This window comes from Sapajus apella, unplaced genomic scaffold (genome assembly GCF_009761245.1).
Source record: "Sapajus apella isolate SASKATOON/1434 unplaced genomic scaffold, GSC_monkey_1.0 scaffold74, whole genome shotgun sequence".
In the NCBI taxonomy this organism is placed as follows: domain Eukaryota; kingdom Metazoa; phylum Chordata; class Mammalia; order Primates; family Cebidae; genus Sapajus; species Sapajus apella.
The window spans coordinates 7,470,207-7,495,009 of NW_022437014.1; the positions used below are offsets into that span (position 1 = coordinate 7,470,207).

General features: G+C 35.5%; 1 protein-coding gene across 2 annotated transcripts; it reads left to right on the forward strand.

The window, feature by feature from the left end:
- Positions 1–30: 30 nt before the first annotated feature.
- On the forward strand, positions 31–24,460 carry AP5M1 (adaptor related protein complex 5 subunit mu 1). Of its 2 annotated transcripts, XM_032251168.1 has the most exons (8): positions 31–428; positions 5,213–5,858; positions 10,164–10,391; positions 12,055–12,194; positions 12,903–12,988; positions 13,080–13,198; positions 16,545–16,641; positions 19,104–24,460. In XM_032251168.1, exons 1-8 carry the CDS (start codon positions 355–357, stop codon positions 19,184–19,186), a joined length of 1,473 nt encoding a protein of 490 aa, XP_032107059.1. In that variant the 5' UTR covers positions 31–354; the 3' UTR covers positions 19,187–24,460. The 2 variants fall into 2 exon arrangements, with proteins under 2 accessions (XP_032107059.1, XP_032107060.1); XM_032251169.1 differs by lacking the exons at positions 16,545–16,641; positions 19,104–24,460 and having other exon boundaries at positions 13,056–13,188.
- Positions 24,461–24,803: the final 343 nt, after the last annotated feature.

The window sequence follows — 24,803 nt, forward strand, 5'->3', positions numbered from 1 at the left end:
GGGCGAACGGAAGAGAGACCCGACGCTGCGGTTTATGAGGAACTGTGATCCTTGCGAGCCACCATCCCGGAAGTGGACTTTAGAGGAAGAAAGTACCGGACTTGCATGGGATAAATGTTTCGAGGTTTTAGGCGGGGGCTCTTAGAACTTTCTGCGGTATATGTTGGTCTGTAGCAACTTAGAAGTGTTAGTCATCTCACCTAAAGGAGCTACCCTCTCTGCTGAGAGCGACTGGTATGTGGCTATGGAGCAGCCCCGGGGCTTCTGGTAAGAGTTCATCTGAGAAAGCCGGTCTGCGCTGTTCCTTGGTGGCCACCTTAGTTCTGAGATGAACTAAAGCTTTAGTGGCTTACCATGGCTCAGCGGGCAGTGTGGCTCATAAGCCACGAACCGGGAACTCCACTTCGTGGCACCGTGAGATTCTCCAGGTAAATGCAAATCTGAATCCTCGGGGATGATGGATCAGAAGATCGATGAAGTAGCTTAGTTGTGGGATGCCTCGTGGCCCAGATCCTCCACGAATAGCTGCGTGACCTTGGTCTTGCCGGTTAACAGACCTCTGTTTCGTCTGTTAAATGGAGATTTTAATAGTCCTACCTTACAGTGTTGTGAGAATTGAGTTGATGACTCGTACCTGTTAAGTATTACGATATATGTTTTCTGTTGGTATTGTGTTTTAAAATGACCTCCATCTGCTTAGGATTGATGCGGAGATGACTAAAGGAAAGGAAGAAAATTTACTCAGCACTGAACAGGTTTCAGATTTTTCAACTTGCATTGACAGAATCATTCTCGAACATTTTAACTTCTCTACTGATAAATCTATGATAAGTTTTGCCAGACCTTTATTTTTATCTTGTTAATATATGTCATTTGGTAGAAATCATCAGTATACTGTTCCTAATTTTTGAAGAAAATAGAAACACAAAAAAATTAATTGTATTCACAATTTCATAGATTGTGTTAAGTTGTCCTGGTCCCACTTTTAGAATTTGCCCTGTGTAATCAAAATAGTTCTGTTAAGAAAACTATACAATAATTATAAAATGTTGGTGGCAATCGAGTAATCTATTTCACCTTTTATTCTCTGGCCATTGATAGTTCTTTTTTTGTCACAATTCGTTCTTCCCTGAAGAAAGCTTATAGTGAAGTGTTAGCATAGTAGAATTGACATTGAGGCCAAAAAAATGATTGTAATTTCAAATGAAAATTGTTTGGCAATGGAGATATGAAAAAGTCCTTCATTGCAACCTAAAAAGATTTTGTTCCTGAGGGCATCGGAGTTGGTGTTTACTGTTTTCCCCCAGGATTTCTGGCTAACCCTAACCCCATCATTTCTTGTTGGACCTCAAATACAGGACATTAACATTCTTTAGTCCATGGTTTTATCAGGCTTATCAGTTCCATCCATAGTACCTCTCATTTTACTTACATTCCCTTTAGTTATCTATTTCTAACTGCTGTTCCCCTTCCCCTCACATGTTCAATGTTACCCTTTTTCATTGTATGCATTTTACAGATTACATCATTAAATGTGCTTTATACTTCACTTCCTAATGTTAAGTTTGTCAGAATTCTCAGTATTATTTTAAAGAAACATCCATGATACTTTGTGTTCCTCTAGAGCAGCATGTCCTATGCTCTGTGATGATCCAAAAGAGAAATGTTCTTAATCTGTACTGGCTAACACTGTAGCCACTAGCCACAAGTAACTGTTTAGCTTTTGAACTGTAGTAGCATAACTGAGGAACTCAATTGTTAACTTTTAGTAATGTTAATTAATTTTTATTTAACTTTAATAGCCACATGTGGCTAGTTCTACTATGTTGGACAGTGCAGCTCTAAGCCATGGTTTCTTCTTGCTCTGTTGTACTCCATGGTTCACATCCTTCACATTTTACCCATCCCCTTTCCATGTCTATGCCGATTTTGATTAAATACTGCTAAATAATCTGCTCCACAGTATGCTTTCAGCCACCTGAGCAAGAAGGGGTTCCTATATCTCCATTCTTTCCTAACATTTAATTTTTGCCAGTAAAGGACATCTTATTTGCGTTTCCATTTCTGTATGTAGTAATTATTGTTAGTCCTTTAAGTTTCCTCCACTGTGAATTACCGGTACACATCTTGTCCTTTTTTTTCTTTCAAAGTTGCTTGTTTTTTCCTGTGAATTTATAGGAGTTTGTTTTGTATTCTTGGTATTAGTCCTATGTCATTTTTCGATAGCACAGATATTTTCTGTTTTGTTTTGTTTTAGTTTGGTTTTTTGGCGTCCCTGGGTGGGCCCGAACCAGATATTTTCTTTAATTTGCCATTGTCAATTAACTTTATGTTGCACTTGGTTAAGCAGAAATCACTAATTTTGGTGCAATCAGAATAGTTAATGACTTTTGGGAATTTGTTGAAGTTTTACCGTGTCCGTATTTCCCAAAAATATCTTCCTACATTATCTTCTTCTCTTAACTTTATAATTTCATCTGTTACCTTTAGGTCTTTAGCCTATATGTAGTCCATCTTTGGATATGGTGTTAAGTAGAAATCCCATTTTGTTTCTCTCTGTACTGTGGGCCAGTTTTTCTGACATCATCTTTTAAGCAGTATGTCATTTCTTCATTAATTTGTGGCACTATTGGTAATGTTAATTATGTCCCCTCATATAAATGTTGGTCTGAGTTCTACTACTTTGTCTTGTGCCAATACCATATCTGTTGCTTTGTAGCTTTTCTTAATATCTCATAGAGGTGACCTTTTTACTGCTTAAAAAAAAAGTTTCTTAAATCCGAGTTTTTAGAATATTTTTCCACTGTGCTGAGGCTATGATTCAGAATAAAAAGTCAAATATGTTTGGATGGGCTTTTCAACATGTTTATGGAGGTAGCAAGTTGGTTCAAATAATTTAATTCTGTATCATTGAATGAGTTAGTTAAATTTCATTATATTTTCAGTTTTCTGACCTGTTGGGGCTGGTGTTAGGGCTAAATAGATATGCACTGACACATCATCCACATATATGCCAAAGGGAAGTGGCCAGTATTTAAGATTTAAGGCTGGGTGCCATGGCTCACGCCTGTAATCCCAGCACTTTGGAAGGCTGAGGTGGGTGGATCACCTGAGGTCAGAAGTTTGAGACCAGCCTGACCAACATGGAGAAACTCCGTCTCTACTAAAAATACAAAATTAGCTGGGCATGGTGGCACATGTCTGTAATCCCAGCTACTCGGGAGGCTGAGGCAGGAGAATTGCTTAAACCCAGGAGGCTGAGGTTGAGGTGAGCCAGGATCGCACCATTGCACTCCAGACTGGGCAACAAGAGCAAAACTCTGTCTCAAAAAAAAAAAAAAAGATTTTAGAAGGCAAATGATCTTTCCCTTATCTAAGTACTTATTTCCCGTAACAAAACTTGGTTCAGATTCTGGTTTAAAGATTTGCTGTCCAGATAATAATAGCATCAGCTTACATCTGGCTTAGGTTGGTATCATACCCCATAGTTGTAGGGACATTTAAACTTTGAGTTCTGTTTTAGAAAAAACATATAATAGATTTTTAAATGATAGGTTGAGTCATCCAACAAAATATTTATTTAACACACATTAGGGCATTGTATAAGGTCCCAGTCAATCGTGAAATTTTTATACTTAAGAACTTCAGTTATCCTCTAGAAAACTAAGTAATGAGAGATTGGTCTAGAGTTTCATCCAGAGATCTCTAGTATTCATATACAGAGACTTCGAGAAAAAAATGGCATTTACTTGCTATGCCATTACTGGTGTACTAACTAATGCTTCCCGTTTCTCAATCAAGAAAATGCATCAGAATGTAGGTGAGATTTACCTACACATGAATAACTTTGTTCTTTGGGGGTTTTTTGTTTGTTTGGTTGGTTTTTTTGTTTGTTTGTTTTTGGGGTGTTTGTGTGTTTTGAGATGGAGCCCCAGTCTGTCTCCCAGTCTGGAATGCAGTGGCATGATCTCGGCTCACTGCCAGCTCCCGGGTTCAAGATTCTCCTGCTTCAGGCTTCCAAGTAGCTGGAATCTCAGGCGTGCGCCAGCACACCCAGCTAATTTTTGCATTTTTAGTAAAGACAGGGTTTCACCATGTTGGCCAGGCTGTTCTCAAACTCCTGGCCTCAAGTAATCTGCCCACCTGCGCCTCCCGAAGTGCTGGGATTACAGGAGTGAGCTACCGCACCCAGCCTACATATGGATAACTTTGAATACATTCTTATTTATGTTTTTTAAAAATATTAGTAAACATCAATATTTTATTAGTAAAAAACTGTTTTAGCCAGGTATGTTTTTGATTCTTAGTAAAAACTGCTGATTTGTTGCTACCCCTTTATTTTACAAACAAGAAAATAGGCTAAGGGAAGTTAAGTGATTTACTCAAAAGTTAATAGCTGATAAAATGACATTATTTGGACTTCGAGTGGAGGGAGAAGGAATGAGGCAAACTACATGTTTTGGAACTAGGAAACTATGATTTAACAGATTTCTGTAAATGAGCAAAAGCATCTTCTATTCCGTTTCTAACCAGAGAAAAGATAAATTAGTAACTGATTACTGTTCAACTCAGAACATGCAAAAACATTCTGATTTTATTCTTTTTTATTGCTAAAAGTTTTTTCCAGGGTCATAGAGATAAACCATTATTACTAAAATGATCCTTTATGTTTTTGTAGGGATTAGCAAGAAGACACAGGATACCTATCATTCACTGTAGGTTGAGTAGAATAGAACATTCCTTTCAAAATTGTACTGTCTCAACTAATGAATCCAAAATTGTGAAGGGTTAAGTTGAACCACTTTGTTAGTCCTACTCTATCTAAGATAGAATCAGAAGGAAAAAAAAAATCTTATAGGTGCCTAAAATGGTTCAAGTATATGCTCCTTGCTGACCAAGATGGAATCTGAGTGGCTGAGAGACAAGGATTTTGAATTAGAATCATGTACCCTACTTAAACTAAATAACTAAACTGAATTAAGCATTTTAAATAATAGATTCTATACCAAGTATGAAACCGTTACTCTAGTAGTAACTTAATGAGCATTATAATTTTTTGGTTGTTGGCTTTTGTGGTTGTGTGTATATATTTGTTTCTTGTATATTTTATTTGTTACTTCAGCTTCCCTTATATTTGGGAGTTTTTAAAAATTCTTTCATCTTCATTTTACTTGGAAGAATTATTTATAATGTTTCTGTTTCCATAATGTAGACGGTATCCAACCGTTGAAAAACGAGCCAGAGTCTTCAACAGAGCAAGTTATGTGCCCATTCCTGAAGATGGTCCCTTTCTTAAAGCACTGCTCTTTGAACTTAGATTATTGGATGATGATAAGGACTTCGTGGAGAGTCGTGATAGCTGTTCACGCATCAATAAAACATCCATCTATGGACTCCTGGTAGGAGGTGAAGAACTCTGGCCAGTTGTTGCTTTTCTGAAGAATGACATGATATATGCTTGTGTTCCACTAGTTGAACAAACTCTGTCCCCTCGTCCACCACTAATTAGTGTTAGTGGAGTTTCACAAGGCTTTGAACTTCTTTATGGGATACAGGATTTTCTTTATTCAGGTCAAAAAAATGACAATGAGCTGAATACAAAATTGAGCCAGTTGCCTGACTTGCTTCTGCAGGCCTGTCCATTTGGTACTGTATTAGATGCCAACTTACAGAATTCGTTAGATAATACCAATTTTGCATCTGTGACTCAGCCACAGAAACAGCCAGCTTGGAAACCTGGAACTTACAAAGGAAAACCACAAGTTTCTATTTCTATCACCGAGAAAGTAAAATCCATGCAATATGATAAACAGGGTGTAGCGGATACCTGGCAAGTTGTTGGAACAGTAACTTGCAAGGTGAGATTTTTCTCTGGTGTTTGCTTTATCATTTTGTTTAACATATGGAGAAAAGTAACATTTGCTAGTCGTGTTTTAAATAACATTTTTTATTTTTATCTTAAGCAGCAGTTGTTAAATGGCAGAGTAATATAGAATTTTATAATGTTACCTTTTTATATTCCTTACCAATTATATTAGTTATCTGTGACTGTGTAATGAATTGTGTCACTATCCCCAAAATAGACATTTATTATTTTCATAGTTTCTTTGGGGATTTGTTTAGCTGGATGCTTTCAGTGTAGCATCACTCATGAAGTTGCAGTCAGATTTTCAGTTGAGGCCATAGTCATCTGAATGTCTGACTGAGGCTGGAAGATTGACTTGCAAGATGACTCATTCATATGGCTAACCAAATTGGTCCTAGTTATTGGAAGAAGGCCTTAGTTGCTTTCCACATGCACTTCTCAACTGGCTGCTTAAGTGTCCTCACACTTGGTGATTGGCCTCCCTCAGACCAGATGATCTGAGAGAGAGACAGAGAGATAGGCAGGCAGAAGTTATTCTTTTTATTACCTAGCCTGAGAGATTATGTAATATCATTTCCACTACATTCTGTTTATAAGTCACTAAGTGCTCCATATTCAAGGGGCATGGAATTAGGCTCCATCTATGAAAAGAGTAGTGTCAAATAACTTCAAAAAAATGGAAATAACAATACAGTTAGCAGTGATTAATTAGTAATTAGCCATGTTGAATAAAGATCAAAAATAAAATCCACAAAAAAATAAATCCTCCAAGTAAACTTTCTACAAGTTTATATTAATAGTATTCTCCTTTCTTTATTTTTCTGTCTTCCTTTATTCTCTGCAGTTACGTACACTTTTTATATATCAAATTTAATGTTGTGTGGCTATATATAAATCTTATCAATAAAACTAGATTTCAAGAGGAGAGAATTAGAACAGTCCTTACACAAAAATTGGGTCCATTATGTTCCTGTTTAATGTTAAAATTACCTAAAAGTTTTTGTGTCTGTTTTAAGCTCACATTTATCAGGGTCAAAATCTTCTTTCTCATAAGCTCAGCATATGAGAATGGAAAAATAGGGCCTGGCACAGTGGCTTACTCCCGTAATCCTAGCACTTTGGGAGGCGGAGGCAGTTGGATTGCCTGAGCTCAGTAGTTTGAGACCAGCCTGGGGAACACGGTAAAACCCCATGTCTACTAAAAATTCAAAAAAAAAAAAAAAAAAGCCGGGTGTGACAGCATGCGCCTGTAATCCCAGCTACTTGGGAGGCTGAGCCCGGGAAGCAGAGGCTGCAGTGAGCTGAGATGGCGCCATTGCACTCTAGCCTGGGTGACAGAGTGAGACTCTGTCTAAAAAAAAAAATAAATAAAAAATAAGATTATTTGGCATATTTATTTTTAATATGACTGACATTATTGTAATTGTCACTGACAAACCTTAAAAAGGCACCTAGGCCGGGCGCGGTGGCTCAAGCCTATAATCCCAGCACTTTGGGAGGCCGAGGCGGGTGGATCACGAGGTCAAGAGATCGAGACCATCCTGGTCAACATGGTGAAACCCCGTCTCTACCAAAAATACAAAAAATTAGCTGGGCATGGTGGTGCATACCTGTAATCCCAGCTACTCAGGAGGCTGAGGCAGGAGAATTGCCTGAACCCAGGAGGCGGAGGTTGCGGTGAGCCGAGATCGCGCCATTGCACTCCAGCCTGGGTAACATGAGTGAAACTCCGTCTCAAAAAAATAAATAAACAAAAAATAAAGGCACCTATTATATATAGTACTCTTCATAATGCCTGCCTGCTCTTTAAGTACTTACATTGTATAGCAGATACATAGTGAATTCCCATACATGTTGAACAGTAGATAAAACTTTAAAAGGTGAAACATTTCATATTAGAAATTAGAAAAAGATGGTCACTAAGCAAATGTTTTTTATTATTGTTTCCTATGCATAGAAATGTGTCAGGCACTAGAGATACTAAGAAAAATGTAAAGATTCTTGCTTTCAGAGAATTTAAACTTTGAAGAGAAAAATGGACACAGATACCTATCGATAGTTATAGTAGGACAGTTAATGTATGGTGCAATCTATATATATGATGGTGCATTTGGAGCTAAGTGTTATGCTTTCAGAGTTCACTAACTCTTAAAATATTGTGTAGTTCTGGTGAAACAGAAGATATCAATAATTCTTATAGGGCTCAGTTGGTCAGTTTGATTTAGGCTTTAATAGAGGTGAATTTAGAGTTGAGGTACAAAGACCCTGACTGCCTACACAAATGCAAGTGAAGTGTGTCAGTCTGGTTGAGCCAGAAAAAGCCACCATAAGATTTATGGGAGTAAAGATGTTTAATATAGAAATTAGGGCTTATTCAAGAGACAATGAGGGAATAAGTCTTTGGTCCTCTAGTTGTAGCCTTTTGGAAACAGTCACTAAAGACTTTAGTCTGGAGACTGGAGGAGCAAAAGTTCACAAAGAAGTCTGAGAAATTTCTGTTACTACCTCACAGTGGAAATTCAAAGAAAGGTCTGCAGAAGCACAGCATCTGGCCGCTTTGGCCTCGAAGTAGGAGCTCAAGGACAGTTGTGAGAAGCTATCTTATCTGGCTTTAAAGACCTTTCCAGAATAATGACTTCCTTTTTCTTTTCCCTCATGAATCCCTCATAAGCACCTCTCATTGGCAAACTAACCCACACTACATAGGGAAGATCCTGGGCTTCTCTATATAGCAAAGGTAGGCTGTAGAGGTGATACAGAATGCTTTTTCACACAAAGCATCAAATGAACTAAGACCTGAAGTTAATGAAAGCATTTACAGGGAGAAAAGAACATTGCAGGTGGAAGGAGTAGCACATGCAAAGTTGCATATGGAGGTATAAGACAGTATGATATAGTTAGAGAAATGCAAGAGTCCAATATGACTCCATGCGAGTTGCACGGTAGAAAATGATTAAGGAGGTAGATGAAAAAAAAACATTAAAAAGTAGGCAAAAGGCATGAACAGACACTTCTTAAAAGAAGACATACATGCAGCCAACAAACATGAAAAAAAGCTCAACATCACTGATCATTCAAGACATGCAAATCAAAACCACAATGAGATACCATTCCACACCAGTCAGAATGGCTATTATTAAAAAACAACAGATGCCAGCAAAATTGCAGAGAAAAGGGAACACTTTTACAGTATTGGTAGGAGTGTAAATTAGTTTAACCATTGTGGAAGACTGGCGATTCCTTAAATACATAGAGGCAGAAATACCATTTGACCCAGTTATTCCATTACTGGGTATATACTCAAAGGAATATAAATTATTCTGTTATAAAGATACATACATATGTATATTCATTACAGCACTATTCACAATAGTAAAGACATGGAATCAACATAAGTGCCCATCAGTGATAGACTGGATAAAGAAAATGTGTTAGATATGCACCATGGAATACTATGCAGCCATAAAAAGGAACAAGATCATGTCCTTTGCATGGACATGGATGGAGTTGGAAGTCATTATCCTCAACAAACTAGTGCAGGAACAGAAAACCAAACACTGCATGTTGTCACTTATAAGTGGGAGCCAAATAATGAGAACACATGGTCACAAGTGGGGAACAACCACACTGGGGCCTGTCAGTTGTGGGCTGGGAAAGGGAGAACATCAGGAAGAATAACTAATGGATTCTGGGTTTAATACCTAGGTGATAGGATGATCTGTGCAGCAAAACACCATGGCACACGTTTATCTATGTAACACACCTGCACATGTCCCCAGCACTTAAAATAAAAGTTGAAGAGAAATAAAAAGGAGGTGGATGAAAGCTAAACAATGAAAGGCTTTACAAGTAGTACAGAATTGAAATAGAATCACTGAAAGGATTTGAGCATGGAAAAAATATAATAAAAATTGTGTTTCGTTAAGATAGCTCTGGCATTGATGGAAGATTAGAGGACTAACTAAGGGAAAGCAAGTCCAGAAATATTTAGAGGGCTATGGCAGAAATTGTAAGGGCCTATATCAATGTGGTTCAACAGGAATGGAGAGAAGTCAGAAGATTTAAATTATCTTTGTAACAGAGTTTCAGAGAGAAGCAAAGGAGTATATGAGGGCTCTCCTGGTCTGCAGCTTGGGTGTCTGAGAACATGATAAAACCATTAATAACACAGAAGGCAAAGAAAACGGTAACTAGAGAAAAGTGAGTTAAATTGGGGAAAATGACTGATAAATTTAGAAAACCCTCAAACAGATTTGCTTCTGAGATTTTGGTGATAATCTTTCTGTTTGCATTTCAGTGTGATTTGGAAGGAATCATGCCAAATGTTACCATCAGCTTGAGTCTCCCCACCAATGGATCTCCACTTCAAGATATTCTAGTTCATCCTTGTGTAACTTCCCTTGACTCTGCAATTCTGACTTCTAGTAGCATTGATGCAATGGATGACTCTGCATTTAGTGGGCCTTACAAATTTCCATTCACTCCACCTTTAGAGTCATTCAACTTATGCTACTACACTTCCCAGGTAAACAACCTTAGAATGATTGAGAGTTTACTCATCTTTATATTCATAAAACTCTTGATAAGTAAATAATTCATACTCTTGGTTATGAAAACTTCTAAGTTCTATTTGTCAGACAATAATTGATGGATGAAGATGAAGATTCAGGCCAGGTGCAGTGGCTCATGCCTGTAATCCCAGCAGTTTGTGCAGCTGAGGCAGGTGGATCACTTGAGGTTAGGAGTTTGAGACCAGCCTGACCAACATGGTGAAACCCTGTCTCTATTGAAAATACAAAAAAATTAGCTGGGCATGATGTCATGCGCCTGTAATCCCAGCTACTCAGGCAGCTGAGGCAAGAGAATTGCTTGAACTTGGGAGGCAGAGGATGCAGTAAGCAGAGATTACACAACTGCACTCTAGCCTGGGCGGCAGAGTGAGACCGTCTCAAAAAAAAAAAAAAGAGATGAAGATTCACTTCTTTGAATAAGCTACCTCTTTGGTGTCTGTAATTGTTTGTAAATGGCTTTCAAAATATATTGATTTTTTTTTAATGTTCCCTAAAAAGGAGTTCATGGTCATGGGATAGATTTTGGTACGATTTAGTCATGGTTTTAACCATGAACATAAAATAACCTCTCGTTGCAGGCAATGTGAATTACAGATATATATTATTATTAATAGCTATTTATTGTTTATTGAATAACTGCCTCTGTGTCAGACATTGTCCTAAGCACTTTACATGTATTTTCTCTAATACTGTTAATAGTCTTTAGAGTAGACTTTATCCCCATTTTACAGCTGAAGAGAGTCTCGAAGTGAAATGACTTGCACCAGGCCATATAATTAATAAATGTCACTACCTGGATTTGAACGCAAATTTTTCAGACTCCCAAACCCCTTTTCTACTATACCATTTATCTCTTGTCCTAGTTGTGAATGAGTAAATCAGAAAAACCTACTTAAGCTAGCTTAAGTAGAGCAAATTTATTTTGAGAATACAACAGGTAATTTCATTGCCATTTAAGGATAGGAAAAGAAGCAGACCCATTTCTAATGGGACTAGAACTAGAAAATTAAAATCAATACCACTATGTACTCATAGTCTACCCCGTCACATCTCCGCTTATCAGTCTTCTCTTTCAGCTGGCTTTCTCTGCTTACACATGACCTTACAGCTCTAGGGCTTGCACTGTAAAAGTAGTCTTTCTGTCTTATTCCAAATGCACCGGAAGTCATGATTGGCTCACCCTAGGCTGCAAGTTGTTTCCCCTTCAGTCCATTATTCATGACCAACCAAGTAAGTTACTGCTGAGCTAGGGGATTGGAGAATTTATGGGATTCAGTTGGAGAAACAGGAGCTGTGGGCATGTTGGCAGTGATCAATATAGTATGCCTCCTGCATGCCCTATGCTGCAGGTCAGAGAACACGGAGACGGGAGCCTGGACAAGCAAGCATAGGAACAAGAATGCATTGGACACTTTTGTAAAGCAGTTTTCTCATCTCTGAAAACAGAAAGAGATAGAAGAATCCTTATCCTTATAACGAATATAGATTCATCATTGTTCTTACCAAAACAACTTGGAATAACCTCTAAGTCATTAAAAGTAACTATTTTCTCAGTTACTTTTGGTGTTTTAGACCCATTAACCTGAGAATTATATAGACATTTATGTTTCTTTTTAGGTCCCTGTCCCACCAATTTTGGGTTTTTATCAAATGAAGGAGGAAGAAGTACAACTAAGAATAACTATTAATTTAAAACTTCATGAAAGTGTGAAAAATAATTTTGAATTCTGTGAAGCTCATATACCTTTTTTCAACAGGTAGGAATAAAATACATACTGCCATAATTTCTACCTTCCTTAATACATTCCCACTGCCACATAATACATTGTCTTTGTCTTTTACCTTCTTTTTAAGGCCTAAAGAATTTTATTTTATTCAAACGAATGCTGATTTTCATGATATAGTCATAAAAATAATCTGCTTACTTTTAAGTATGTCTTTATCTTTCTAGTTAAACTTACTAGTAAATCATACTCTTAAGCCATTGTCGCTTCGTCAGGGATTATTTTTCTACTGGCTTAATTTCTAGCAATTTTTCTGTATACAAGTCAAACCAAACTGTCAACATCTGATGAATTAGCCAATTATAATATTACTTTCTTATCAGTTCTACTTATAAATTAATTCTGCAGGATAGTTTTTTTGTCAAAGTATATCTACATGTGTAGTAAAATCATATTTTAATGTTATAGCAACCCGTGTGACTATATTAATACATTTCATATGATTTCATAGTTGTCTTAAGGATTAATAATGAAATATGTATTATCACCAAAAATATTTCTGCGGGTTTTGGTGTTTTTTAAGATTTAATATTCATTATTCTATTGTTCTATTCGGCAAACTTAAATACAGATCTGCTTTATGAGGTCCCTGTATTAAGTAACAGTGGCCAAGTTTCACTTAGATCTCTTAAAACTGTTATATCTGTGATCTTTCTCTATTTTGTCCTTTTCTTTTTAAAGAGGTCCAATTACACATTTGGAATACAAAACTAGTTTTGGCCAGCTCGAAGTATTTCGAGAGAAAAGCTTATTGATCTGGATTATTGGTGAGCAAGTTTTATTGATTGATTTTTTTCTTATCATTTACAGTAGAATCTACTTAATTTAGAATAGTTGATTGATATATTTGTGTTTTAGGCCAGAAGTTCCCAAAATCAATGGAAATTAGTCTTTCTGGAACTGTAACTTTTGGAGCTAAGAACCATGAGAAGCAGCCATTTGACCCAATTTGTGTTGGAGAAACAGCATATTTAAAGGTAAACATATTTATATGGCTCACTACAGTAGGGCCCCTTCCTTTGTTTCTAAATTGCATATTTCTAGTTGATTTTTTTATATTTTCCACCAATTATTTTAGAATTCTGTTCTTTTCATCTGGGCTAAGTTCTCTTTTGGCTTTTTGTTTGATTTTTGTTGTTATTGAATCATTCTACTTCCCTTAGTACTTGAACATTTTAAGGAACCAGGCATGGTGGTGCGTGTCTGTAGTCCCAGCTATTGGGGAGACTGAGGCAGGAGGATCGCTGAAGCCCAGGAGTTCAGGGTTACAGTGAGCTAAATTGTGCCACTGCACTGCAACCTGGGCAGCAGAGTGAGACCAGGTCTCTTTTAAAAAGGGGTTCTTTGTTTTTTGTTTTTTTTAAAAAAAAAAAGGCAGTTAACCTAAATACCCTAACTTAAGCTAATTCTACCCAGCTCTCGGTTATCAAATTTGAGATTTGGGCCAGGCATGGTGGCTCTCTGTAATCTCAGCACTTTGGGAGGCCAAGGTGGGTGGGTGTTTAAGACCAGCCTGGCCAACATCGTAAGACCCTGCCTCTACAAAAAAATAGAAAAATTCTCTGGGCATGGTGGTACACACCTTTAGTCACAGATTTTGGGGATGCTCAGATAAGAGAATCACCTGAGCCTGAGGAGTGAGGCTACAGTGAGCCATGATTATACCACTGCATTCTGGCCTGGGTGACAGAGTAAGACTCTGTCTCAACAACAACAACAAAATGGAGATTTATATACAAAAAAATAAAAGATGTAGTCCTTGCCCTCCAGGAATTTTTCAGTGTTGCATGTCAACTATTTATCAGTGCTAACAGCTTTGGTATTTCTAGAAAAAAGTGCTACATATAGCTGAAGTTGTCGTGGAAAACTTTACAGTGGAGGTGAAGTTTAAGCCAAACTCTGAGGCCTAGATATGCATGAATATGAAGACTTGAAGGTTGACTAACATTTATTTAGGTAAAGAAATTACTTAAAAGAGTCAAGATAAACAAGGCATGCTTAGAAACCAATGCTAAAAATAGTAGTACTATATGAGACTGGATACATAATTTAGATTCAAATTATAGAGGGTTTGAATTTGACTTTTATTCCTTTGGCTGATGGTGTATTTTTTTAAGTAGGGGGGTAGTCTTTCACAAGTGATACCTCATGAATGTTAATCTGGAATGGATGTAAGGAAGGTAAGTAAAAATCTAGAAACAAGCCATTCTATAGCATATTAATATTCCATATGAAAGTTTAATATTATAGTGAGTTAATAATGCTGAGTTAATGTAATGTCAACAGAAAGGGAAAGGAAGAGAGAAAAGTGAAGGGACTGCCATAAAAGCCGGTAAAAGTAAAACCTTGACCACTAATTGAATACAGACACAGGAAATGGTATTGTTGAAAATAATATGGAACTTAAACCAAACTGGACGCTTTTTAGGAGGGTAGAGACATGAATTCATTCATTCATTGTTTTGTTCCAAATGTCTAGTCCAGGACCTAGCACATAAATATTTGCTGAATGGATGAACATACTTAAAATAAAATATAGATATGGAGAAAATTGGGAAGGAATGGGTTTCACATCGTATTTCTTGCTGGTAATAGCAACATAGCCCATTGTAAATGTTCAGTGGATAGCTAAAAATCTAAAGCTTGATTCTTAAGAGAAGGCTCAGCTGTATACAAGGATTTAGGAATTATCCACAGAGAAGAAATAGTTGAGACAGTGGAAATAAATAAGGTCAGAAAAAGGTAAGATAATACAGAAAGATTCAGAACAAATAAGGGAATTGAAAGAGTGATTAGAAAGGTAGCAAGAAAACCTAAATAAAATGGAGTAAAGAAATCAAAGACGAGAAATACAGGCGATTAGGTGAAGTAGTGAAGTCAGAAGTATTCTGGCGATAATTCATTTCTTCTGTCTTGGCTTTACCTATGTCCAGAAGCTTTGTTTGAAGGATTATTATAAAAATTCCTACTTCAGATACCTTTCAGAACATATGGAATGTTACTACACATTATATATCCTTCAAAGGAATTATAATTTTTCTATTCATTCCCATCAGTAACCAGTTGCTCACTCACACTGAAAGCATGTAGTACATATTTGTGTTCACTGAATGATCTAAGTGTGTTTTACAATATCTTAGTTGTGTGGAAGTCAGTCTTGTCATAACTTCTAGCATTCAGAATTATACCAAAAAGCAAGCAAAAGCCCTTTATTATCAGAGATCATTTGAGTTGCAACAGGAAAAAAATTGCTGAGAAGATCTGAAAATTGCATTACATTTTAAATCACATCATATGCATGTGATCAGTTAGTTTGATAATTAATGGAGGAAGTTAGGAAATGGGAGAAATTTACAGGAAATAGAGATAGAAGAAAAATACATAAAAAGGATCAGCATACTGCAAAAATCTGGAGCATTTAGCAACAGAGATGAGGAGAATCACAGCAAAGGAGAATTGGAGCTCTATGAAACAGATTTTTTGGTAGGCCATGTGAATGTCATTGTAACTTAGAGGCACCCTGGTACGATGTCTTCAGAGGAGGTACTAATGATTCACTCTCTTATAGCACAGTATGATAATTGACATTTGTAATGATAGCCCCACATTGTCAGTGAAATCCAGGAATTATGGAGTATGTTTTAGAAAGATTTTCTAGGTGAGAGAAAAGGCAATTCCTAAGCTTAGCTCTATAAAAGTTAAATTTTACCCTTCTGGAAAATTAAGTAGAGCAGCTCATTTCCCTTAAACACAAGCTAAACTGATGTTCCTGTTTTTGTAATTACATTTTATTTTGCTAGAAGGTGTATACTTTCCTGCCTGTAAAAGACATGATCTAGAATATATCATAACCACATAGCCCTAGGGATAGAAGAGAATATACAGTATACAAGACAGCAGCATAGGGGGAGACAGCACCGCCTTTTGGGGTTGGTGACGTGTGAGTTCAAATGCCAGCTCTGCTGCCTACATGCTGGGATGCCAGTTCCTTGCATCTTTGAACCGCAGTTCACTCAGCATACCTTGGAATATCTATTAGAGCTGTTAGTGAAGTGCATATTATATGTTAAGTACTTCATTATGACAGCCTTACAAAGAAATGGCCCTAATGCAAAGGGGAAAAAAAAATTTGTGTGTGTGTGTTTGTATACACATGTGCATGCACATACGCACGCGCATACACAATTCAAGTTTAATACTTATGCTTTTTATTTTGTGAACTGTGTAAAATAAATTCCCTAAAATTGGGTCAAGGGAAAAGATGCAACCATCCTTTTTACCAAATAATCACCTTAATTTGGTACATTTCTCTCTGCTTTCTAGCTTCATTTTAGGATCTTGGATTACACACTTACTGGGTGTTACGCAGATCAGCATTCGGTTCAAGTTTTTGCATCAGGCAAACCAAAAATAAGTGCATGTAAGTTATGCAGATTCAAACTAACTTAAGGAAATTAAAATGGTGTTTGGAGTTATTACCTATGGTAAAATTTGAATGTAACAGAACTTAGACATTGGAGAATAATCCCAATTTGTAAAATTCTGGGCTGATCCTACCCCATATAGCAGTTTGTATATGTTACACTGCCCTCTGCCTTCTCTTGTTTCTAAAGTGGTCTGACTGAGCAAAGATTGGGATAGAGGTGAACTTTAGTATAAAATCGGATTTGTTTTTCTCTGGTTTTTTAATTCAGATATGGTTCACAGAGACTGTGATGTTGGACAGACAAAGCTTAAGTCTGGCTCAGCCATTTCAGTAACTGTATACTTTGGGCAAGTTAGTGAACTTCTTGAAGTTTTAATTTTCTTGTCTATAAAATGGAAATAATAGTGCAATTTACCTCTGTATTGTTATGAGGTTTAAATAAGATTATATTGACTTAGTATGATGCTTAGCATATAGTATAGATTTAGTAGATACTAGAGATGATTCTTATTTAAAATTTTTAAATATCTTTAGCAAATGTTACAATCAATAAGCATTATCTAGCACCTTCTCTATTCTATCAATAGGAAGACAATAAAAAAAGATGCTTCCTGTCTTTAGTATGTTTAATGGTTGGTAAAGTACGGATCTTTATGTGTGTACACATACACACAAGCACACACACAAAACACAGGAAAATATGATGAGACAAAAAGCAATTTATAAATGAATCAAAATTATTTAATTCAGATAAAATAGAAATATGTAACAAAAAAGTAGCTAGAATGAGGTAGAATTATCTAAACTTAAGCAGAACCTTTTTACCTCATACATTAAGGAGAATAAAGCTGTTGTATATGTGGATAAGAATCCTAATTTACACACAGTTTTATTATCATAGTTCGATAAATATTTCTTAAACTAAGGATTAGGATTCTAAGAAGAATAGGAAAGGGCTCTACCTGAACATTTCAAGAGACTTAGAGAACTCAGAACTACAGAATTCTAAGCAATTACTTGTGCATGACAATATAACGTCTGTGTAATGTAACCAGAATAAATCAGTATTCACTACTTCCCTAGGCTTACCCTGTGTTTTCTGTTACATCATTTTTTGTTGTGTATATGGGAGACTAAAAGCAAACAGACCAATAGTTTAGGTTGCCTATGGGAAAATATTTTAATTTATTTAAGTTAATTAAACATATTGCAGTAATTTCCAGAGAGCATAATACATGATGGGAATATACCTGCTTCTTAATACAAGATATACTGAATGAAAGAACTCATTTTAAATTAATATCGTGACCCATTGTTTCTTTCCTCTGTTACTTTCAAAATGTGACTACCAGTTTGTGCAATTATGTAAGACCTTTATTTTGCTGTCATCTTGACAATAAAATCTATTTTTAAAATATACAACTTAGTTTTAAAATAGTTTAGTAATAAATACTAATTTAAATAGTGACTAATATTTATTGCTTTCCATATGCCAAACAAAGTTCTAAGTGTTTTATGTATATTACCTCATTAATCCTCACAGCACGCTATGCAAGTGTTAGCTCCATTTTACAGATGAGGTCACTGATGGAACTGAGAGATTAGGGTCCCATAGCTAGCAAATGGCAGAACTGGGAGTCAAATACTCAGGCAGTCTGGCTCTGGAACCTGTCCACTTAACAGTATGCTGTCTTGCCTCTCATTATTACTGAGTTCTCAAACTTTGAAGAAAACAAAAAGACAATATAGTCTATATTCTTTTCATATGCAGAAGGGCATGAAGAAGAAAGATAGAAAAGGCTGAATTGGATATCTATGTGTGTGTGGATATTTGTGTGTGTGTGTGTGTGTGTGTGTGAGAATTTACATGTGTAACTGCAAATGAGCATTATTATCTCAACTCTACGTATCGAAAAACTTTAGTTCAAATAGGTTGCCATTTTTGTAGAGTTTCAAAGCTATTTTTTAAAAGGCTTAAATTGATCAGAACTATAATAAGAAACCAGTGAAGCAAACTATTTAGAATGTTGCCACTAAGTTGGGTGTTATTTTATATCTCTCACATTTTGGATAAAGAATAGCAAGACCTGCATCAGGGCCAGGGTGATTAGGTTATTGAAGAGAAACCAATGAAAAATTTTTAATGTTTTTGCAGTTAGAATAATAGTCCATAAGAAAAAGATTTTAAAGAAAACGTGAGGATAAAATTGGCAGATGTGGCATAAATGAGAGATATTTCATGTAAGGTTAAAGATGGATTATTCAGATATTTAATGAGTCCATATTTGTAAAATGATAAAAGTTAAAGCCTCGATAATGTCAAATTAAAATGAATAATTCCAAGTATTCCCTTGGATAACTGCATTTCACAATTTCTAAAAACCATAACTTTGCTTTCATTGAATTTTTGCTTAGATAAAATAGTCTTATCATTAATTTCTTTTTCTTTTCTTTAGACCGGAAACTAATTTCTTCTGATTATTACATCTGGAATTCTAAAGCCCCTGCTCCAGTAACATATGGATCATTATTACTGTAATATTCTCATGTTTAAATTGGATTATATAATAACAGTTTAAAGAAAATCATAATCTTATATTTTTAATGTGGATGCATATAACCTATGAGTGAAAAACCATTGAATGATTCAGTTGTAAAACTACTCTTATTTAGTGTTTGTAGTCTGATAGAGTTTGAAGGGATGTTTTGAAAGCTAATGTCTCCAACTTCGTTACCCTTTGATTTTATGCCAGTATAATTCAGAATGTTAAAAGTAGGTATTCTCTTGGGCTCATTTTAGACTAGTTCTGGGTCACCCTGCCACACTTGTTTCCTAATGTTTCCTTGGCAAACATTGCCAATCAATCAATTACAGCTCCTTTTCTATACTGAGCCTTGATGAAAGGGTCAGCCTCTCTTTTAGTTCTGTGCAAGATAAAAACTATTTTCTCTTCCATATCTAAATACCAAGCTCCTAGTATAAGCTGTTGTTATAGAATACCAGAGACTGTGTTAGAAACAACCACCTCTTCAAAAGCAGCCAACTGAGACAAAGGAAAATTTTTTAAATAGTAACCTGTTCTTAATCAGAACTATCCTATTGACTAATAAAGAATCTGCATAATTCTATTTAAAGTGTGTAATCTCTGTTCTAGAGTTACTTTTTAAGTAAGCTTGTTAATCTGCCATGTTGACATTTTGCTTAGGATGTCAATAGCCATATTAAGATGTGTGGGATACCTTCAGAAGATGATCATAGTGTTTTGTAATCGTTTAATGTCTGCAGCCAAATTTTTTAAAGATAATTTAGGTATATTCCTCTTTCTGTGTTTTATTAAGTTAAAATTAATGAATTCAGGTAAAAATTCAAAAGGCACTCTGTAGGTAGAGAGTATCATCTAAGCTTATTTTAGTCACATGTAGTATATATCCCCTTAAAGCTGTCACTCTCACTTTCTTACCATTCTCTTGATTTCTTCAGAAACCGTCTAGTCATCATCATTATTCTCTACCTGCTTCTGCAAGTGTGTGTCATATTCTGTTTTCAGAGCAGTTCATTGTCAAGTTGAACTTTAAGTGACCATGCAAGAAAAGATGAAATCTCAAGAACCTTGAAACTTTATTCATGTCAAGGTTCTTTTTACAGATGAGAAAAATATATGCATTAAAGATTAATATTCATTTTAATTATATCTTTGGTTCTGTTTTTTAATGAGTCTTCTAAGGGAAGGCTTAGAAAAGCTGCTAACTCCTCAAAAGAGAGCATGATAGTTTAAAGGGATAGTGCATATAAATTTAGGATTTGAAATATGATTTTTTAATTAAGGTCGGTCCCAATCATTATAAATTCATTTTCTGCAAAGCATTATCATGGCATAAGGTTCTCTGTTCAGAATCATCCCAAGTAACAGAGAGATTAACTGCCTGACCAAGACTTTAACTTGTTATTCTAGCTTAATCATAGGTAATCAGCAGTAAAAACTTTCCTTTTGAAAGAAGATACCATTCCCTGTAAGTTATTTGATCTCTCTTAAACTCAAATAAAGCTTAACAATTCACTTATGTTAATAAGTTAATGATAATGGAGTCATTTGGAATCTTGATTGTATGTTTACCAAATATACTAAGGTGAGCAAGAGGCATTTATCTAGTGGGTAAGCAAAGAGTTAACATAATAATCCCATAGGCAAAACTTCATAAGCAGTTAGAAAAATCAATGAATCTTCAATTTGACATTTCTAGAAACTGGAGGAAAATCTAGGGTGTCCTGGAAAAGTGGTGAGGTGTTGGGGAACCTGATGCCATCTGTTGCCATTCCATTCTAACATAGTGCTACAGAAATAAACCAACTTAGGTTTTCATCCCATTGAGATCAGCTGGGCACACTGTGATGCTTTTGATTTTGTCTAGAAACCTGTCACTTCAGGATAATTTCTGAAGACAAAGTCTGTTTCCCGTTTGGTAGGTGACCTGTTTAATGTTTTCTCTGTGTCTGGGAACTCCTTAGTGTAATTAGCGACCTTTGAACTCCACAGCTAATCCTGAGCTATTTTGTATTCCTTACTCATCCTTAAGGCTGGACCTTTCTTTTCTTCAGAGTCCGCTGCCACAATTAAAGAAGAAACAGCTGCATTTCAAAGGGATTCCGATTCCAGAAGCTTAATCGTGATTGACATGTTCTTATTCTAAGCTATAAGACACTCTAAGAGTCCTTTCTTGGGTTAAAACTTCAATCATTTTCTAAAAAATTATCTCACTATGGATTTTATTCATTTTCTTTGATAACTATTCTTTGCATTTTTTAACTTGAAAGATGCTTTGCGTTTGCAGTGAATGTGAGCAACTACTACCAGTGAAGTAGACCTACTCTAGATGCAAAATTGCTAAATTCCTTTTTAGTGCCAAAATATGATTATGAAATCTGATGTCTATCACATAGGTAATTATTCTTCAATAAACTCGAAAGGTTAAAAAAAAGTGTTAAATTTTTAGAATGAACTACAGAAAAGATGGTTCATCTTTTGGTATACCACTTCTTTTCTCCATTTTTTACTAAACAATATTTTTAAAAGTTTTTAAAGCCAGCAATATAGTACTTAGTCAATACCCTTACAGTGGTGGCAATTTTTTTTTTTTAACTTTTTAAGTAATTGATTCAAATGTCAAGTTTGAAGTCGTTTTGTCAGGAATTCTGATAATAATTATTTGTTCAAAAAAATTTTTTGTTAAACATTAGTGTGTCCCATAAAATAGTTTAATTTTTTCACACCAATTCAATATTTCTACTGGATTAAAATTATGGTGTTTTATACATTGTATAATTTCTTTCAAGGCAGACATTTATACTTAGTAACAATTGCCAATATTTTTCTTCTGGTTTTTGTTACGTATTTCAAAATACTTTATAGACATTCATAGACTCCTATACTACCCCTGGGAGCTAGGTAGGTGGAATTATCATCCAGGACCTCTGTAGGGACTGCTGCCACAACAGAATGGTTGTTCCTAAGACAAAGGTCAAAAAAGGGGTGTTAATAAACAGTCCTCAGGTTTAAGGGACTTTTTTAGGATTACATCTTAAATTCCAACAAATCAGATTTAGGAGTTACTGAAAGTGAAATTGATCCATCCCTCATCCAAACTTTGCAATACTTTCCTGTTCTGACATCATTTAGATAGTTAGCTGTATTATCAGATTAGAAACCATTGTACCAGGCTGCTGAAAGGAAAAGGAGGCAAAAAGCTAAACATGGGATGAATTCTGAACCTTTTAACCTGGCTGAAGTACGTTGGTCCCTGTTATGCAAATACCTTCAATCCTCTGCTAAGTTCAGTGGAAATAATTTTCTTGAATGACAGGTTTATTCAGCAAGGATTCAGTTGGTGATTAATCCCCCTTTGATCTAGGGTATTTCACTTAACTACCAGTTACCTCGTTCTGACAAAGTGCAACTGAGATTAGGGAGATCACTAGAACACTACCAGGGTGTGCGTTTATTCTCTATAACCTTTTAAAGCAAGGGCCAAGAATGCAATTTATTTTCAGTATTTGAAGATGTAAAGTCCTGTCTGCTAAGTTAGAAAGTCAATTGAATACCAAATGAAGTTTATTTCTTACGTAATAGAACAAACATTTCTTTTTGCTTTGCCTAACAATGATATTAGGAAACATAGGCTTTGAAGAAAGAAGAAACAAAGACTACATTCTAAGTATTGCTTCTAGTTTTGTTTCATGCACTAGAGTATACTTACTCATCCTGAGATAACCCAAAAATCAAAGCAGTGGCTATAACTTAGGCTAAGAAAATGCCTCTGTTTTGTAAAGCTGCATGGTTCTTCTCACCTTTCCCCCTACCACCACCACCATTAGAAAATGTCATACTGTGTGATAAAGAAATCCAGTTGGAAAATGTGTTGCAGTACACAGTTATCCATCTTGAGACTTCTGATTTTGAAGTTTTGTTAACTCTTTTCTTGAGGCAAAGGAGCTTCTTAGATTTCCATTATAAGAATAATCGCATTCATTTTCAGAATACTTTTTTTCAAAAGAAAATGACAGCATTACCAAAATACTCGAGTAATTAAATTTTTTCTGCCTGCCTTTCTCTCAGTTATCTAAGTAGCTCCTCTTCCATAATTTTAAACTTTGAAATATTATATGGAATTTTGCACAGTATTTTGAGAAAAAAAATTTATTTCATGCTAGGTTTCTCAATTTGCTGTTTAAAACTGTTTGAATAGTAATGTCAGTGTTTATCTTGTAACATGTTGAATTAGAGGATTTATTCCTGTAGTATATTTTAAGACCTTTTAAAAAAGAAAAGTATCATGATTTGTTATAAAATATGTTTTTAAAGATTAGATTTTGATTAATGATTTAGTTATAGACAAGGCATTTTAATCCTTAGTAATTACTATTCTAGTAGTATTTTGCAATACAAGTGATATATTTGGATTATTATACTTTTTTTTAGCTCAGACTTTTTGTGATCTAATTTATAAATTGAAACAATTACTCAAAGAAGTACATATCTTTAACTTATGTCTGTGCTAAGCCAGCTTCCTCTAGTTTCAATGTAATAACTAGTTTCAAAATATATTTTGAAAGCAAGTTTCTAAACCACAGCAAAATTGAGGATCAGGAGAAATATAAGTTATGGCAGGTCTATAAAGATGGAGGGCAGGTTCCCATGGCTCTGTTGCTAAGAAACTAGGGTTTTTAATCATTACATTCCATGCAGTTATATTTATTCAATAAAACAGAATATATGTCAAAATTCACCATCACAGAATATATATACACACAACATATATATACAAGTATATGAATTTATGTAAATGTATACAACGCTAGTGTCTGACTTGGTTGGTTTCCCTGTGAAATATGTCAGTATAATGTAAGATGATGACTATTTTAAGGTGAAATATTCAAATATCTTTCTTCCAGACACAGTTAATAGTTGTGAAACGATTCATTAAAATGAAAGTTGCCAAGGAACTTGTGAGATTACGCTTAACAAAGTGATTAAAACTCTTAGGAGCTGAAGGTTTTTCAGCTAGCCGCTAACTTTCCCCACCCGCTGTTTTATGGATATAACATTAGTGTTTGTGTTTAGCCTGGAACGGTACAATGCTGTACCTGTATCACTAGTTTCTTGCCTTATAAGCAGGTTACTGCAAGGTCTGGTTGATTTTTCTAACGCCCTGGCTGATCTGTATAATTGGCATCAGTGTAATGTTAATGTGTGATGCAGAAGCATTTACAGTTGGACGAATGCTCCACAATAAAAACCACCCGCTAAATTTTTTTTCAGTAGGGTGTGAAAATTTGCATGTCTGTTTCCTTTAAATGGCCTCTTTTAAATGATAGTTTATGTTTATAAATTTTATTATAATGAAAAATTTTAAATTAGTTATTCCTCTTAAATTTTTCCTTTTTCCTTCAAGGGACTTGGGTGCCCTCTGCAGGTTATAACGAGATAATTAATGACCATATCTATTTTTAAACGCTGTGATTTTTTTCCCCTTTCATAAACATAGCCTGCTGACACCCAATTTCAAAGAGAGTGTGAGATAATTTATTTATATTGACTCTATTGCCAGTAGTTGAAGTTGGGATTTCTTTTCTCCACTGGTTTTATAGGTGTGTTTAGTGT

Excerpts from the sequence above, each read along its gene's own strand:
- AP5M1 (XM_032251168.1), top strand. The coding sequence starts at position 355 with ATGGCTCAGCGGGCAGTGTGGCTCATAAGCCACGAACCGGGAACTCCA. Across the intron at positions 5,859-10,163 it reads TTGGAACAGTAACTTGCAAG|TGTGATTTGGAAGGAATCAT; the intron begins GTGAGATTTTTC and ends TTTGCATTTCAG. Across the intron at positions 12,195-12,902 it reads CATATACCTTTTTTCAACAG|AGGTCCAATTACACATTTGG; the intron begins GTAGGAATAAAA and ends TTCTTTTTAAAG.